At 34.5% G+C, this 19747-nt stretch overlaps 1 protein-coding gene across 8 annotated transcripts in view; it reads left to right on the top strand.

Annotated features, from left to right (window-relative positions):
* The window catches only part of toc (toucan), a 269046-nt gene that overhangs the window by 244680 nt on the left and 4619 nt on the right, over positions 1–19747 (top strand). For all 8 annotated transcript variants that reach the window (XM_089635517.1, XM_089635518.1, XM_089635514.1 and 5 more), the window contains 4 exons: positions 7689–7888; positions 16348–16468; positions 17520–17851; positions 19507–19709. In XM_089635517.1, coding sequence (XP_089491643.1) covers positions 7689–7888; positions 16348–16468; positions 17520–17851; positions 19507–19709 — 856 coding nt within the window. The remainder of the gene's footprint in view (positions 1–7688; positions 7889–16347; positions 16469–17519; positions 17852–19506; positions 19710–19747) is intronic.

The following is a 19747-nucleotide window of genomic DNA, read 5'->3' as shown; positions in this document are numbered from 1 at the left end:
CACAATTTATACTATAAACATAATATCCTGTCTGCGCTGGATTCTGAATTCTGAATAAAGTGAACCGGCGCCGCCCTTACAATTTAGAATTTACTTTTGTTTGTGTTTCTATTGGAACTGACATTAATCATAACATCAACAAATGGTATGCTGTCAGTAATATGATGTTTAAAATTATTTACCTTTGAAAGTTTGCTTATGATTTCTGTCAATCTGGAAATGATTGTAATTGTGAGTTGTAAGTATGCTTTGTTTGTCGTTATATGTTACTGAACTTCTGTCCCTTATTAACTTTAACATACCTTTGAGACGTACACAATATACAGTGCTATTCCATACGCTAAATTATAAAACAAATGCTGCGTCTAATTCGACAATTAACCGAGCTCTTCATACTCTAAATAATATTTGTCTTAACTCAAACATTGACATTTTTTCGGATTCACTGTCCAAATTCAAACGTGGCATCATGTCAATAATTTAAACTATTCAATGCGCATAAATGCACACACACACACACACACACACACACCCTCCCTCACACCCTCACACACACACACACACCCTCTCACACACACACACACACCCTCACACACACACACACACCTATAAATTACACAAACCACCTGGTAATTAAGGAATAAACATACCACTTAGCAGACATTACAAGGAAACATATCACAGGTACACAACATGAAGTATCTTATTCCTGTATATTTATTTAATTTTATTTAATAAATGTTTACATGTTTCATTTTTTGACATTTTTTAACTACCATACTAGGGTAATGCCCGTGTTGTGGTAGTTATACATGAATTAATAATAAAAATAACATAAAATAACAAAAATAATATTTTATAGAAACATTAGTATGCAAGTATGAATCATACATGAAATAATAATAATAATATATTGTTTCAACTCTGTAAATCATGTACTGTTTGTTTCCAAAATATAAAATAAAATAAAAATACAAAAAATAAAACACGGACTCTGTGGTCGAGAGGTAAGGCTAGCAATTCGAAGGTCGAGGGTTCCAATCCCGCATATGCGCATGTAAATTTTATTAGATTAATTTGGTTTATTTCACAATTTATTCATTTAAAATTATATATAGTTTACTTGTGGTACGTTCCAGAGTAGAAGATACTCTCAGTATCAGCATTCAGTTGAAACGTTGCTTGAAATGGCTTTAACAGTGTTTGGTAATCAGATCTGTATAGCTACTCGTAATAATAGGTACTCCTCCAACTTCTTCTTCCCCATCTCCGTCCCCTACACACTACCTTCAGCATCACAACATACCCCAATTGGAGATGTCATAGTCTCAATGGCTCCAGACGGTTAGTTGGGACTCTTGTGCGGTATTCATATAAAAAAAACTGCTTCTGATTTAAATATGATTTAAGATTTTCACGGCCAAAAGTATTTTTGTTATTTGTTTTTGGGGTGTTATGCCGTGTTGCGCTAACTCCTTCTTTAGCCAACGTTTCGGACAGCATTGCAGTGTCCATCATCAGGGCAGATGTGTTATTTTAAATACTAAAAATAACACATCTGCCCTGATGATGGACACTGCAATGCTGTCCGAAACGTTGGCTAAAGAAGGAGTTAGCGCAACACCCCAAAAACAAATAACAAAAATGCTTCTGATTTGTTTGACTAGCTGTCAACAATAAGTTACATCTGCTAAATTGACTTCTTTTAAGTTATCACGTCTAGTTATTATTTTTAGTATTTTGAGTATTTAACTTGCCTGAAACCCATTTTCATGGGCGTTGTTACAGCAATATGTTGTCAAATTTCCGCGTGCATTTCTTGGAACGTGTTGATTTTAATGGTACTTTCATCTTGCCTTGCTTGAAATTAGGTCATCGTCAAATTAATCATCTTCGTCGTCATTCTGTTTTGATCCAGTGTCAGACATAGGCCTCCCCATTGTTTCATCACGTCTTCCTGTCATTAGGAGTCTTAATTCATCTTATAGCGGTTGCTTATTAATTTTATCGTTAGACCAGCCGGTCTTTGGCCGCTGCCTGTTTTAGGTCTTTACTTGATTATCCTTCTTGTCTACCTGTTGTTGACTACATGTGCCTAGTTGACAGGCTCAACTCTTCCATGATACGTAGTTGCGAGGGTACACGCAGATTTACTTTTACTGCGAATATGGAATAAAACATCCTAAATGTATTTTGAATTTCATTTTCTCGGCGTCAGATTAGTCTATATTCATTTTATTTGTATTTATATGCATTATAATTATGACAACTAATAAAACACCCATTCACTCATGCAATATTATGGTCTTTCTCAAGTAGTGTTTTTGATGGGAAATCGTTATTGTTTTTAAGAAAGACAAACATTCTCGGTTTACAAATAACCTGACAATATTTTAAAATATCCTTCTACCACCACTGTAAGTTGAAATTATGACTTGTGTTGTGATGGGAGACAAAGCCAGCCGAGAAATTGCCTCACGACGCCTTGGGTGAAATCTTTTAGAATAACTAACTAACTAACCATCACGCCGTTTCCCGCAGGGGTAGGCAGAGAAGACGGACCGCCAAACAACTCGGTCTTGGCATACACTCCTTGCCTCATTCATATTCATACATCGTCTCATACATACTCTTATATTATTCTGACTCTTGACATGGCCCGTCTCAAGTATCTGATTCACTTGGTCGTGCCATGTCTTCCTCGGGCGTCCCCGACTTCTGCTACCATTCACATTTGCATCGTATATTCTCCTTACACTCCTTTCTTCACCCATTCGCTCTACATGCCCAAACCAAGCGTCCCTTTCTTGATCTTACTCATTAAGTTTACATCAGTCTTGCACTCTTTGCTGATCTCCACATTCCTCACACGATCATACGTGGTTTTATCACACATACGCCTCAGGGATCTCATTTAAACAGCATTCAATCTACTTTCATCCTTTCTTTGCCACTTCCATACATCAAGGTAGGTACCAGCACTCCATTGTGGACTGCTAACTTCGTTTCTTTGGACAATTTTGTTAGCGCTAACTGCGTTCAGTCCTCCATTAATGGAGTTAATATCTTTTTTATTTTTCTTCTATCAGTCTTGTAATGTTAAATGTTTCGTTTAGATCTAATAATATTATATTATTCATTGATGGTAAATTACATTGATGAGTATAACCCTAAAATAAGTTAAAAAGAAAAAAATTGTTGAAAATTAGTTGGACTATGATACTCGAGTTTTAGTGAAAATAGAGCAATACACTAATAATTATTCGACATTAATTTATAGTAGTCATTTATACTGAGGTCCACCTTTTTAACTAAACACATCTGTTACTTTGTTTACTGACGGATTGATTACTTTGTTTCATGGTTCCGCGGCGATAATGACAAGATAGCTCTATCCAGCTTCCTCTGTGGTGTCTTCTGGACCAGTAATACCAGAGAAGACAAGACAGCTAGACATGTATAGGTCGTGTAGATAATAATAGACGTTCTGGATTAGAGCAATGTAAACTATATTCGGATACTGCCCACTTTACTTTAAGAGCGGGTTAGTTAAATTATTACTGACTAATGACCTAACCTTTATTACTTACCAGAATGTTATATTTACTTTCTGATGCCACAAATCACAAACCACAATCTAGACCAGTGAGATGGCGTGCCGTGTCTTTTTTTCTGATTTTATAACACCTAAAGAGATCATTTAACCACACGAGATTAGGTACTGTTTTGTTGGGAGATTAGCTTAGTTTTGTAGCTTAATGACCCTCCACACCAGCGACCAAATTATTGTACACGTTTCAACTCATAGACACAAGTACTTCCTTTTACGATTCTGCCATAATATAACATCACAACTGCCATTCTATAAAGAATTCAACACTCCTCACACACCAACCCATACCAGCTTTTAATTCCTACACACACCATCGCAAAACACGATCAGAAAATCCAATACACTTATTGTTATCTACTTACACAACTAAATTTGGAATTAACTCCTTAAAATACATCGAATATACGCAATTATACAACAAATTACCTAGTAACCTAAAACTTCCCATAACAAACATAAAAAATATTTCCAAAAGCTCTTAACATATATTTCCTCAGCAGCTATAATAACCGGTGACACAATCTTTCTTTGGAACTCTCTAACTTCTGTGTAGTATTTTTCTAATGTATTTATGAAATATTTTTCAATTAACTTTATTAAGTCTGTCTACTCTATTTCAAAATATATGTACACTTATTTTACTACCTTTTAAATTCGTAATCTTAAAAATAATTTCCTTGTAATTGTTTAATGTCGTCTTTTCCGAAATGAGTATCAATAAACTCATTGGGAATTATGTACTATACATTTTATTGTTAATATTTTGTAATGTATTATTTACATTAAGAAAAAAATCAGAAATTCAATTGAAAAACTCGTAAATCGCAAAATGCAACTCTTATCACTTGAACATTAAAACATTTTTTCTAGATTTGTAATATTATAGCCAAATCCCATTAATTAACACCTTTATTCATTCGGCTGTATCCAGAAATATTAATTTGTGGGCAATATTGTTGATTTTTTGAGAACTATAAATTGGTTAGATCTTCGATTGAATCTTATGGCGCGAATTCATTTGCGAGCAGTTTCGGCTCACAAGTGTATACGCAGCATTAGAATTAATAAAACGTTTACAAGAATTTGGTCGCTCGTGTCATAGGACCGTTAACCCTTTCAGACCGTGTGTATATTTTAAAATTTATTGATTTCAGAATATTTTCCAACTGTGCGTTATTTATTTATTTATTGCATCTCACTATACATAAAACACTTTTTTTTCACATAAAATTTATTGATTTTTCTGCAAGTCTAGGATGAATATTTATTTTTTTGAATAACTTAAAGAGTAAGACCTCAAACCATAATATTTAATTACTGAACATAATACTAGCGATTCGAAACGAAAATTTGAAACTGAAAAATGTATGTATTTGATATACAGTATACGATGTGTCATTTTCTGTGAAATACTCCCTCTGAGACCTGATGTTATTTCAAATGAAATTAGCAATAACTTCTAAACTATTGAACCAATTGTGTTAAGACGAGAAAATACCCTAAAATAGCCAGAATCTTAACGGCGTAAGTGTCGTTAGCAGCCGTGCATAAAAATACGCACGGCCCTAGTGTATTGGACAGACCTGCGGTTGATTTTGCCCTATCAAACCTCCAAAGTAATGTGGGAATCTTAAAGACATAAGTTATTAAGTCGTGTAAAAACAATATTCGCCTCTCGGTCCGGCGTAATGGATGGACCTACGGTCAACTTTGCCCTAGCAGTCCTAGAAAATCGATCTTTCCGTGACGTTTATTTTAATTATTTCTGAAGAACTTATTACTAAAATCTCAAATGTTTATAGCGAGATTCTTTGGGAAGTTACTAATTCATCGTTTAGAAAAATTAAATGTGGTGTTTATCGCTATTTTTATAGTTGACAAACGTTTTATAAAATTTTTGAACCTTTTTACATAAAATGTTTTAATGGTCCTGTTTTTATTAATCTTAAATATAAACAACTTACGTTAGTAATACGTTCATCAGAAATAATTCAAATGTGAGTGTCGAGAAAACGTCCGTTATTGGTGTTGTAATTCAGTACTGAAAGTGTTAATGTATTAGGTTACAGATAATGATGCCCCTCACGGCAATACATCTAACTAGTAAAGCCGTAATGTATGGGCAGGAAAGTTCCTCTGAAATTCTAACGGATTGTGAAAAAAATTATAAAATTCCTTTGGGTTTTTTTCTCAGAAAAAAACGCTGTCTCTATCCAAAGTTTTCAAAGCCCGCCGTCGTGTAAACATTGTCAGTGCACAGACTAATGGTTATATACCTTCCCAATAGTGGGGCTTTAGGAAGTAACTAATGGCCTATTTAACATTTTGGATCATCAAAGGGCCACTATTCACATATTAGGGCCAGGCAGACCAGGTGCAGCTATTAACAATAGCTGCTTTACCGAATTACCGTTACGAGTGGCAGGTAATAACAGCAATAACCCAATAACAGGTGCTTTTAGCAATTAAAGGGTCACCTTAATGTCATATTCCTAAGTGCTTCCTACAAACTATCATTTGTTTAGAAAAAAAATGCGCATTGGCTTTGCATTGGAAACGCATTAAATAAGATTTTATAATTGTTCCTACGAAGGGATATTGGTACCTAACTTCTTTATTGTAATCTTTTTTGTCCCCAAACGATGTCAAAATCCTGAAACTATCAGCTTTGGTCAATTTTCATGACTAACTGAGGGACACAAAGAAGAATTTTTGTGTTTGTTTATATTTTGAAATCTCTAATAACGACCACGTTGGCAGCGTGATAAATTCATGCTCTGTATCCAGAGGTCACAAGTTCAAATCCGAAAAAAATCAACAACATGTTATTTCGCACACAATTAATTAAAATATTATATATTTGCACCCCTTTCTATATTAGATACTAAATCTGAATAGACATGCACTTCCTAGCTAACTATCTAAAGTAACCATCACGCCTTTTTCCGGAAGGGTAGGCAGATAGGATATAACGCCACATAACGCCAAAAATGATTTCGTTGATAGTCCGGTATTGCTAGAATTGATAAGCTTCCGGATTCCACAACGTAATACTAGAAGTTAGGATTTATTTCAGTTCAGAAATTCTGGGACCAACTACCATATGTATTCCTATTTGCCCAGAATACTAATGGAGGGAAACAACTATACCCAGTCAGTGGAAATATTTAATTCATCTTTAAACAAATATAAAATATTGTTAATGAAGCAATTCAGTTATGTACAATAAATAATGTATATTTCTTAATATTCATATGTAAAAGCCCCGAAAAAGGACGTAAATTAATAAATAAAAAAAACTGTTGGCACACGAATCATGCTCACTTATACATTGTCTTATTCTCATACAAACAAAAAAGATTTCAATAAATAATACGAACATTTTTACTCGTTCAGTATAAAAAGGACCTAAAATGTCTGAAACAAACCAAGGAAGCTAAACTGCCTTTTTGTAGCTGATAATTCGATTTAGAGCTAAATCTAGCTTGAATGAAACTGAGTAGGTAAATAATAATAATAATAAAATTTAGATGATTTGTGTAGCGCCGTTTGTGTGAAAAATCACCTCAAGGGCGCTGTGAAAATATGTAATATACATTCTACAATGAGACATCTTATTATTAACCATAGACTAGACAAACTATTATCAACTTATGGCTAAAAGATTGCATCAACCGGTTCCTCGATCACTAATACATAACCATACGTAGATTGTGTTTGACCAATGAATGTGATGCTGCATTAGAATGTACATGTATTGTTATTTATTTATATCCCGTACTGGCAGATAACATACTCGTACAGGACCATACTTACCCCGCCCCGCAAGCCTACTTACGGCAGCCCTGCTTTTTGTGTACGACCCAACCTCCATTTCCAATTTTTCTTTTTCCTCTCTCCTTTAAACCCCACTACATCCTTCGAAACAATTGATACGCCATAGATCTGCACCGTATAATATGCACAGCGACTTTCCTTTCACCGTCAAATGCACTTTATTTACAATATTACTTCGACAATTTATAAAAAAACGTTATGCAAACAAATACTGACTATTTATATTTTTATCTTCCAGACCACCCCCGGCCGGCGAGCCCCAAGGCCCAAACGCCCGCGCCCCTCCAGGCGCCCCCTGCCCCGGCTCCTGCCCCCAAGCCAGTGCCCCAGCAGGCCCCAGCGCCCTGTCTGGCGGTGGCCGTGCCCCTCGCGCCCCGAGAACCCCCGAATAGGGGCGTCGAGGCCCTGGCAGTTCTGGTGCACTACCTTGTATTCCAGGTAAGAACATATTATATAAAGCGCGTAATACATCGAAAATATGCCTTTTTATGGTGAATAACGCACAGGAGTCCAAAATGCTCTCAACCAGTCTGGATCCATTGAGACTGCAGCATCCCCAATTGGTTGAAGGAAATGGGAAGGGAAAGGATATGCGGAGGAGGAAGGTGGTAAAGCATCTTCAGATCTGGTCACTAAACACGGCTAAAGCCATCTCAAGAATCGTTTCAATTCTAAATAGTGAACTTATACCAGTGCGAAAATGAGAGTATCTTCCATTCTGGAACGTGCCGCAAATATACTAATTGAATACATTTATTTATTTATTTTTAGTAAATTGACAGTATATGTATGGAAGTGTAACATAATACATGGATAAAATAGCATAACTTAATACAAAAAATAAAAATCAAATGATAATACTAAGATTAACATAAATCTAAATAAAGTGATAGGTATTGTAAATAAAGCAAAGTTTCAAGTATAAAGTATGTATGTACATTGTACATTCGTATATGCATATAATTATTCATGTTTGTTGCAAAACCAGTAAAACCTAAAACAGTAAAATAATTTACTCGTAGGGTAATTAGAAAATAAATATATGTTATATACTGATATGTATTATTAAACAAATGTTTTAAAAAAAGAAGAAAAATAATTGAATACATTGTAAAATAACACAAATTAATCAAACAGTATTTACTTGGGCACGCCGGAATTTAAACCTCCGACCTGCGGATTGTTACTCGAGAGTCTTACCCTTCGACCACGTAGGCCTATATATATTTTGAATGTACGTTATTTACGTCAGAATAATAAAAGAGTGTGTATGAGACGATATATGAACGTGAAAGATGCAAGGAGTATGTGCCAAGACCGAGTTGTCTGGCTGTCCGTCCTCTCTGCCTACCCCTTCGTAGAAACGGCGTGATGGTTAGTTAGTTATTTATTTATTATATATCGATATTTACACTTGTTTTACTAGCCTGCTTTCGTTCGATATGTAACTCGTTTTTCCATTTATCTTTTCTAATTGAACAGTTGCAGTATTACTGTATTTTTATTATGTTCAGTTATTTCTTTAAAAATGGTATTTTATAAGTCTTACAAAACTGAGTGTTATTCAGTTTGATTACAAAAAAAATCTATATTTTTTACATACATCATACATTTTACATACAATCAGTAAGTTTTATTTACATACTTGGTGCGTATTATATAGTAATATATTAAAAATAGGTTTATTTTTAACGATTACTTGCTACGGCATGTAGGTATGCAAAATGAATATACATACATAATTAGGTATTTGTTTTTATGTTCCACGTTGGTGAAATAACCTGACTTTTGTCTTTTTTTTCATTACATAATAATTTATATAAAATAAATTGGCGTTTCGTCAATGAAATTAAAATAATGTTTTTTTTAATCTGTAAAAGTTATACAAGTGCAGTTGGTCTAGAGATTGTAGAATTACGACTTGTCAGATAAAAAAATATATATACAGGGTGTCCGGAAACTCGTAGTACAAGCGGGAAACTGGTGAATCTACATCACATTTGGAGTCGATTTTGTAGTATATTTTTTTTTTATTTAAGCTTTCGTTATCGAGTAAATCGAGTTTGAAGTTGATTTTTTTTTTATTTTTTTATTTTTTTTTTAATCAAATTCTTATAAATTATTACTGAAGATCAAAGTACCCATCTAATTAAAACTATTTGAAAGTAAAACAAATGAAGAAACTCGGATTTGAAGCATTATTTTGAAATCACCCTTCATTTAACCCGGTGTAATCATAAAACATTTCTGCTCTGCAGGGTTAAAACATCTGTTATTCAACCCTAAACACCAGAAAAAACTTTAACCCTAAAATAGCCGAAAAATATTTTTTTTTGGTTTTTTTTTTTTTTTGAAAATGCTCAAATCAAAAAACTTTATGTTTTTTTGGGTTCCCCATGTGGTGTAGATTCTCCAGTTTCCCGCTTGTACTACGAGTTTCCGGACACCGTGTATATCTAAGTACAAATAATAAGCAAATACGCAAGTCGTGTCTGCCTGTACAAGTTTAGTGTAAATTAAACTAGGCTGCCAGTTTTTTTTAATGTATGAATATTATTTATGAGCGTACAATCATGTTGTTACTAATTAAAACTTATCTGTAATATTAGACAGAACTCTTCTATTTAGCTAAATCTAAATATATATCTACTTATTGTTACAACATATCGTAAGAAGTATGTTGTGATTTATTCTAATAAATTCACTCTCTCTTGCAGATTTCCGCTTTAAAGTTTGTTGCCGTTAAGATATCCAATTAGTAAATACTAAATAGGAGTGAATATCATTCCTTTCGCCGGATCTGAACCCGATTGTTTCCCGTCAGAATAAGAATTATTAGCATTTGAGCAGCGATTTCAAATATAGTTTAAGAGGAATCTACAAGCCAAAAATGTGTTTATTCTCGGTATGCCTTATATCGTCACGAATGTAGGTAATAGGCATTAAAATCGTTTGACAAACCGAGTCTAGAAACGATCGATTTCAAGCACAAAGTGGTTTGTTATTTATATTGTAAACAATTTTATAAGAAAGCAAAAAAGTTAATCAAAGTAAACTGTCACAGATAATCTTAGCTACAATATATTTTTTGTGTTGTTTTTGTTTTATGCATTCATACATTTCTATTGAAATTTTTTTTTTTTAGTTGTGTACATTTATATTTTTTACTGAGTAATTAAATTTTTTATTCGTATTCTACTCAAAAGAAACGATCGGAAAACCTTCAATTTATCAAAAGAATATTTTTTTGTATTCATAATGTAAACCAATTTGTTATAAAAATTAATCGAAAATAGTGATTTAACATTAACTTCGCCTTAAACTAGAGATGAAACCACTATTCGGTATTCGCCAATTTCACTATTCGGTATTCGCCAATTTTATTTTAATATTCGGTGTTCGACCGAATACCGTCTAATATTCTGCCTACCTTTTGCCTATCTCTGGATACCGAATACCTAATAATAAAAATAAATACTCATTTCAATAAAAAAGTGTCTGTATAGTAAGAGAATATTGCGTTCTTTAATATGTAAAATCAATCAGAGGCAAGTGATGGTGAATAAAAAGCAGTGTTTCTGCGTTTGCTGGTAACAGACGATTGCGTTTTTCTTCGTAGACTATACACATACACCAGCTTCCAAAAATAGTCTCTCACTATAGACACTACTGCGAGGTGACGAAAGATAAATTTTAACAAATTTTATTAGGTTTGGATATTGTTTTGCGTTTGCTTTGCGCTCGAGACGAGCACTTTTCAAATACAAATGTATTTCATTTGTAATTGTACTTTTCTCCATCTCCTTAGTTTGCATATCGGCAATAGAGATAATATTCGGCGTCCGAATATTCGGGGCTATGGCCGAGAGCGCTGCCGAATATTCGGTATTCGGCCAAATCACTATTCGTTACATCTCTAGATTAATCGCGAAACCCTCTAAATTAGTGATGTGCATAATACGATTTTTTTTATATCGTATTAACCATTTTCGCAATCTTAAATAATCGAATAAAGTTTCTTGTTAATTGCTCGAATACGATGGTTGTCGGTTTGGGTATCTTACAAACGCAGAAGTCATCATACTTGCAAACTGCAACAGTATAACATTCCTCGTAGCGAGTAAGTAGACTTTTATCGATTGATCATTATTTACGAATTATTTATGCCAATGCAATGGGAATAATTTCAAATATAATACTCCTATAAATCTTGTTGTTTTTACAGTTTTTGCCAACTCGAGATGTTATGCCAAATGAAAAGCTGATTCGATGTAAAAAAGCATAACAAATGAATACGCAATACCTAGAATCTTTTATTGAAAAACTTTCTAGTTCTCGCCTTTGTCCTTTACCTACCGACATATTGTTGCCATAAAATATGAAATAAAAAATAAAATAATTTGAGGAGAGTGTTAATCAATTAGCCCTATGTTCGCCGCTTTATAAAAATCCGTAGAAAACATTAAGCGCACCCTACATTCAAGGTCATGCATAATGAGTCACGTTAATATCACCTAAAAACTCCACTATTACTGGGAAACCCTCTCCAACCCCTCGGGTTTACCTTTCCTCAAATAGTGGAGGGGGGGTGCGATTGTGGCTACCTTCCCTCTTTCGCGTTGGCAGATTCTTCAGTCAGTTTTAGACACTCATTTGCTCCAGACCTCCCGGTTAAAAGTTTAAATCTGCAAAGTGTTTTCATAAATATTATTTGTTTACAATTACGAGTTAACAGCTAGTTTTTTCGGCTTTTTTTGGCAATTTGATATTTAGTGTAAAAGTGTTACGAAGTTTGTTGTGCATTGATCTATATTTAGTTTGTTTGTTTGAAAATATCACAAAATGCGCTCTGATCCTATGACGGTAAGACTTCTTGTTTTATTTGCTAATAAATTCTATACTAACTATGTACATATATTTCTGGTAATTGTTTTCGTTGGTACGGTTAGTTATTATTTGAGTATCCACCCTTAAAAAATATAAGAATATTTTTCGCTTGATTTAGTACAATATTTATGCGCTGTTATTTTTTATCATTATGTATAATTCTTAAATTTATACACGGTGTCCGGAAACCTGTCGTACCGTCGTGGTGAACCTACATGATATATTTTCAACTTAGGACTCGATTCACTCCAAAACGAAAGCTCAAATCTAATACTAGGTTATACTACAAAATCGATTCCAATTGTGATGCAGATTCACCGGTATTCCGCTTGTACTACTAGTTTCCGAACACAGTGTATTCAACAATGTTTTTTTGTGTTGGTATATGGATTCTCAAATAACGTGCTGTGCGACTAGTAGGTTAAAGTACTTTGTCCCACTCAACCCCTTGAAATTTGGTTTTATTGAAAGGGCCCGATGTGATTAACCTCACTATTTAACCAATTATAACACGCACGGTTTACAAAAGAGTTCATTTATTTATCTCAACTTTTATATTTTGGATGGATTAATGTTTTTTTTACTCAAAGGTACCCTTATTTAAATAATTTGTGGGTCCTTTATTATTTAAATAGGTAGTTAGTTATTAGGTTCCTCTGTACGCCGCGTGTAATTCCAAGCTTTCAGCTGTATTTTTTGTAGGTACATAACATTTATTATGCTGAATTTTGGGCAGAAACATCGGTATTGGTTTGTAAATTCTAATATTACGTTTCAGAATTGATTCATTCTTCTGCTTCTCATTATGGTGGCAATAAACGTACGGTAAAATAAATATTCCTCGCCTTTCTAGTTCGGGTCAAACAATAACGCCATTTTCTGCCATCATAATGGTTCCCCCGTCTGGGAAATAATATTATTATTTATGGCGCTCATTTTCTTTCAAGCACAATTCAATGTAGTCCAACAATTATAATAGTTGGTGCCTTCCTTGCGCTTCCATCATTATTTTGTAGTTAATATCTATCTGACCAGTAAGTAGGTCGAAGTAAGTAAAACAAACAATTGTCAAACGATTACCCTGAAGATTACTTATTGATATTAAATTTACCTATCATTTTATTGAAAACCTTTTTGCCCATGGGCCCTAAATTCGTAGTGTTTTTATTCTTGTGTCCATATGACCTCAATTTTATAATAAATATCTAATGGTTTGCAATAATAACAACTTTACTGACACAGTTTTGGAGGTTCGATCCATATTTTTAAACGTATGTAGATTGAGGTAGGCCTATACAATAACGGGTGGATTGATTTTACTAAGGAGGGGTTAATTTTCAAAGACTGAAAGTTCTATTATTATTTCAGTTCTGTGAAGCAACTGGCCCATGTTGATATAATAACAGAACGTTCACAGAACTCTGAAATTTTATGAATTGTTCAAATTCTCGGAAACAACCCGTCCTAAATATTATGTGACTCATTTTAATGAAAACCACCAACAACAATTCTAAAGGACGCCAAATTGACCGGCAAAAATTAAAACTGTTTATATGTAGGTGAACACTTAAGTTTAAAAAGTAGCACGTTCTAGTTAACCCTTCCTTACCGGTGCTGTGTACTGATTTGACACGTCTGCAATTATTTAAAAATCTTTGTAAAACTAAGACTAAATACAGTTAATATTTTGGGTGTTCTTTATAAGTTTATAAAACGAATAAAATAATAAAAATTGATAATATTTTGTCGAAAAATCGTTAATATATTTATACGTATGTCTGCGTTCGTTGATAACATGCCGAGTGGTACGGGGTTTCGCTTATCGTGCCGGTTGTCAGTCAGTAGTAGCCGGCGGTCTGCCGGCTGAAATGGATCCATCATGGGCTTTATGCGTGGCCGATATTTTTTTCAGCGCTAATAAAAAATATATTACTATGCACAGTGAATACAATGAATAAAATAATTTAGATAAGTACCTAATGAATGTAAAGAATTTTTATCCAACAAAATTCTAAATGTTTTTCCAGTGTTATCGTATCTCAAGGGATTTTTTAGCACAGTTAGAGAAGGGTTAAAACGTTGCAGCGCATCGGGTAGGTGGGTACTTTGTACTTGATGCATGACAAAACTTTCTTGAATTCCTGGAGATTTCGCATTCATAATTACGAGGAAATAGTTCAGCTATTTCATAAATTCCATAAAACGTTCACAGTGTAACTTCCCGGTTCTCCTTGGTAACTCAAAATTAATGTGCTTTTGGTTAACTTTTCCGTGACCGGGATATCTGTCAATTTTCAGCCCCTCATGTAGCGTGACATTATTTATTAAAAATAAATGATTTACATTTGAATATAATATTTGAATTTCTGCAACACAACTTGGCCTTAGGTACCTTAATTAAAGATTCAATTTTGAGTTTTTCGTTTGAACTAAAAACAAAAGCTACCGTTAATATCATTGACATTGTTGTTTTGAAAACGAAATCGTTTTGTAATATGATTTTAATGTGGTCGATTAGTATAAAAGTGTTATTCGAAATAATCTATAAATCAAAGCAGATGGTGAGATTCAGCTTTCCTGGGATAATTTGAGATTAATCTTTTAGAATTCCGTTGCACGCAAAGGCTCTTAAGGGATAACTAAAAACAAATCTTAAGGGACAACTATTTCGGGGATTTAAGTAAACATAAATTTAACAGGTTTATAGGTTATTAGTTTGGGTTAATTTAAAAATTAATGCGAATTTCATAACCTCCAAAATTAATTTAGTGAAAAAATAGAACAAAATTTCGCCGCATGCAAAGGCTCTTCAAAAAAACACTTGATTTCAACTTAAATGTCTAATGGAGGCAACTATTTAATTCGGGGTAAATATGTAAAAAATAGGTTTTTAAGGTTTGAATTAGTTTTAGTTCATTTTAATAATTTGTTCGTATTTCCTGACCTTCAAACTTAACATTGATTGAGAAAAAATTGAACTTTAATGCATCTTTTACCATCCCAGCCAGGTAAATAGTTATTTCTAATAGTAATCATGTTGAAACCAAGTGCTGTTAGTAATTTTTTTTTGCGTGTAGCGGAATTTGACAAGATTAATGTAATTAATTTGAAACCAAGTGCTATTTACATTTTTTTTTGTATTTTAAGCATGCAGCCGAATTCGACTAGTTTATATCACACCAGTAAATGTACAAATAATAAATACGTAAAATAGTGTAAAAGCCCAAATGGGGCATGAATACATAAATAAAGTCGTAGGTCGCCTTAGTAAAATATCAGTAGTAGTGGTTTTCTAACCAATGGCAGGCAATAGAAAGGTCACCATTTTATATTATTGATAGCTTTGTAATTTAAAAGGTCTCTAAAAATCTCTTATATTATTGTATCCGTTTCTTATAACACGTATACACTTGCGAGCTATTAGGTTTCGGTGAATTTTTTTATTTATTTATTTTTATTTTTTATTTCTTGCTGGAGCAATCTCGATGAGTTGCAAAACTCATTTTAGACGGGAAGAATATACATACTTACAATACACAGGTGGGGAGTTAATAGGTACAATTTTACATTGGTACTTTGATATCAAAATTATAAGCTTCACATACAAAACAGTAACACAATATAGGTTAAATATAACAAACAAGAAAAAAGAAACAAACAGGGATATACACATAAGCACAAAGCCAAATTAGAAATTTACAAAAATGTACTTTTCCACTAAGACGTTGGTCCATTTGACCATTTTGTTCACTTTTTGAGCCTTTAATGAGCGTTTCTATTTGATTGTGATTCATTCTTGGGTTGTTATGTCATTTTGCACTTCTTCCATCTACAGCCAACGTTTCGGACAGTGTTACGGTATCCATCATCAACCTGCCCCGACGATGAACACTGTAACGGTGTCCGAATCGTTGCGTAAAAGAGGAGGCGCAGCACGGCAAAATAACCCAAAAAATAATAACGATACTTTTGGTAGTAAAAAATCTCAAATCATAACGTTTTATTTCCAGTTGGATGCATTGAACTCCCCCAAATGGCGTGCGCAAGCCGCGGGGGCGCGTGCGCAGCTCTCGGACGCCGCCGCGCGCCTGCAGAGAGCCCTGCACGCGCAGACCGCCGACCATCATACCGGTAGGTTCCTAACCATTAACCTACATGACACACAGATATCCCCACGCCAACATGACACCCTGTAACTCGCATGATTCCATATTACACCCCAATGCCAACATGCCATCCAGATATCCCGACGCCAACATGACACCATGTAACTCGCATGATCCTATATAATACCCCAATGCTAACATGCTGCCCAAATATCCTGACGCCATCATGACACCCTGTAACTCGCATGATCCTATATAATACCCCAATGCTAACATGCTGCCCAAATATCCTGACGCCATCATGACACCCTGTAACTGGAATGATTCTATATAATACCCCAATGCCAACATGCCATCCAAATATCCCGACGCCAACATGACACCCTGTAACTCGCATGATCCTATATAATACCCCAAAGATATTAGAAGAACGAGATGTGCTACGCGCAGTTTGTACTGAGTAGAATTATTTTGCCGAGTGTCGCCGGTTTTGTTCACCAATACTACTGCACACCTTCGCTTGCGCTAAGGTATCCGCACTAATACATAGAACAGATTTCTGTGCGTACACGTCCCGATACCGTTCAAAGTACCCTAATTAGGTAGTACTCCGGCTACGGTCCGGCGGCCAACATAGCATATCTCGTTCTTCTAATATCTTTGTAATACCCCAATGCCAACATGCTGCCCAGATATTCCGACGCCAACATGACACACTGTAACTGGAATGATTCTATATAATACCCCAATGCCAACATACCATCACTGGTACTTTTGTGCCAATTGAATGAGAGCCGGTATTTCAGTTACTTTTTAAGCTCGGCTTTAGAGTTGCATAAATTCTTCAAGCTGTTCACTGATAGAAACCCTGACAATATAAGCCAACTGATAAGTTTCGTGAGTATACTGAAATACCTTCTTTCTATAACCAAACAGTTCTTAATTTCTGTATAAATAAATTGCCTCATTTATTTTTCTTTAACAAAATTGTTTTTACTTAAAATACAGCAAAAAACAGTAAAAATAAGTATATTGTTTCAATAATAACTTAAAAAATGTATTTGGTTTGTTTTCAGTAAAAGAATGCCTTGCCAGGATATCAGAATTGGAAGGAGAGCTCTCCAGCAAGGAGAGCATGTACAATGCCAGCATTCTCTCCATCACCACAGAGGCGGAGAAGAAGTACCGGGCTGCCCTTGAGGAGAGCGCCGCTCTGTCCACTGAACTCAAGAGCATCAAGAGCTCCCTGGAGCAGCTCAGGAAGGAAGTGATCGACAGTCGGGAAATGATGGCCAAGTGCGAGAAGGACAATCGGCTCAAGGAGGAACAGAGAACCCATCTGGAAGAGGAACTCCTCCGGGCAAAGCAAGAGGCCCAGAAGAAGAGAAATACCCAGCCTGGCTCCAAGGTATTTATTTCTTAAAGGATTCTTGTTTTTTAAATGCCGCCATCGGGAATAATAAATGCCGCTGTTGGCGGCATTTATTTTTACTCGGGAGATATTTTAAATTTGTATTGATATTTCAGGCGACTAATTATTGCTTATAATTATTTGCGATTCTTGTTTTGATAGGGGTGACAGTTTCATTATTGTGTACCTGAAAATTAATGCATGGTCTTGAGAGGCGATACATAATTTCAAGAAAAATTAGATTACAGACTGCCAAGGAATCGACAATAACCTGGAATAAATCAATAATACATTATATAACAGTAGTTTCACTAATTATTAACCCAATATGAAGGAATATTATCGGGTGAGAAAATAGTTTTTTTTGTAACTTACTTATTTCAAAAATATTATTTATTTTTCCGTGGTACATTAACTAGATTACTTAATTTTATTTACTCATGAATGTGCATATTTGCATAGGCTAACTAGCCTCTTCTTTCCTTTAAGTTGATGAGCTGCATATGCAACGAAAAAATTGGAAATTATACTCGGTAATAAAATATAATTTCGATAAGTAAGTTGCAATCTATTTAGTGTAAAAATGTACACGAGTACTATATTTTTAATGAAATAAATTACTCAAAACCTCTCTATATAAATTCCTAGATACAGACATCTAAAACGGTAGCTGATCTTTTCAAATGTAGAAACTTTTTAATAATAAGTTTTTTAATAAGAATATTTGGGGGATGATTACTAATGTATATACTTAAATTCTTATCCCTCGTAACGCAGGTGCTAAAATAAGATATTTTAAAATATAATGACAAAAATCAACACACTTTTTAAAAGTGATATAAAGTCATCAAACAGCAAACGGACATATGAAATTGGGTATCATATGGGTTTAAAAAATCATTTGTCTGAATATAACTACGTATTCTGGAGAAAATACAAAACTACTCTTTTTATAAATATACTAGCTGACGTGTACCCGGCGTTACTCGACTTTTCTCTGCTTTCACTAAATATAATATCCATGTATTATATATATAAACCTTCTGGAAGAAATTCTCCTATCAAATAACCCTATCAAACTCCGTTGCACGTTTTAGAAGAACTAAGTTCAAAACAGACAGACGCGGATTCTATTGTCGCTTTATATTATTTAGTTCATTGTTTTATATTATTTAGAGATAAACACATTATTTGGTAAGACGTTACAATTTACAAGACCATCATTTTGCAAAAAACAGGTATGTTATTACAGAAACAGAATCAGATGGCGCACGGCGAAAATTTTGCGTCGGCACACCAAAAGTGATGAAAATCAATTCAAGCTAGTTTTCTGTTGTTGTTGTCTGAGTTATCTGGTTACCGTTTATTGGGATAACTCGTCAGGTGTCAACAATTTGGGGATACCTCAGTGGTTTATAGTAGTTGCCTGGTTAGTGAAAACTTTCACGGTTCAAATCACATCATGGTCACAACAGTAATTTTTTTCTGGCATATCTCGATAGATGAAATCTGTAATGTTTTGTGAAATTCATGAAAATAGTTTGTGAATAAACCTGACTGTCAATTTCAACGTAAAATTTAATAGATGAAAAGACAGTTTCGAAAAACGTTTTAAAATCCTAGTATTTATGTTCACCCTCTTTATTTTCCAGGAGGCTGTTTTATCAGCGGAAGTAGAGTCTCTGAAGTCAGTATTGGAACTAAAGCTGTCGGAACTGGGAGAGGAGAGGAGGAAAGTGGAGCAGCTCCGCCAGGCCGGGGCAGAGCTCCCGGGGGCTCTTCAGCGGGCTCAGGCCGCCCAAACCCTGGCTGACTACCTCCGCGCTCAGTTGCAGCGAAAGCTTAGTGATGAGGCGTAAGTACAATGATTCATGTTATGTCTGTAGGAATGGA

The sequence above is a fragment of the Hesperophylax consimilis genome, chromosome 9 (assembly GCF_061612785.1).
Source record: "Hesperophylax consimilis isolate HC1 chromosome 9, BYU_Hcon_1.0, whole genome shotgun sequence".
Lineage (NCBI taxonomy): Eukaryota > Metazoa > Arthropoda > Insecta > Trichoptera > Limnephilidae > Hesperophylax > Hesperophylax consimilis.
Note: the sequence above shows the minus strand (reverse complement) of the source record. Positions and strands in the feature narration are given on the sequence as shown.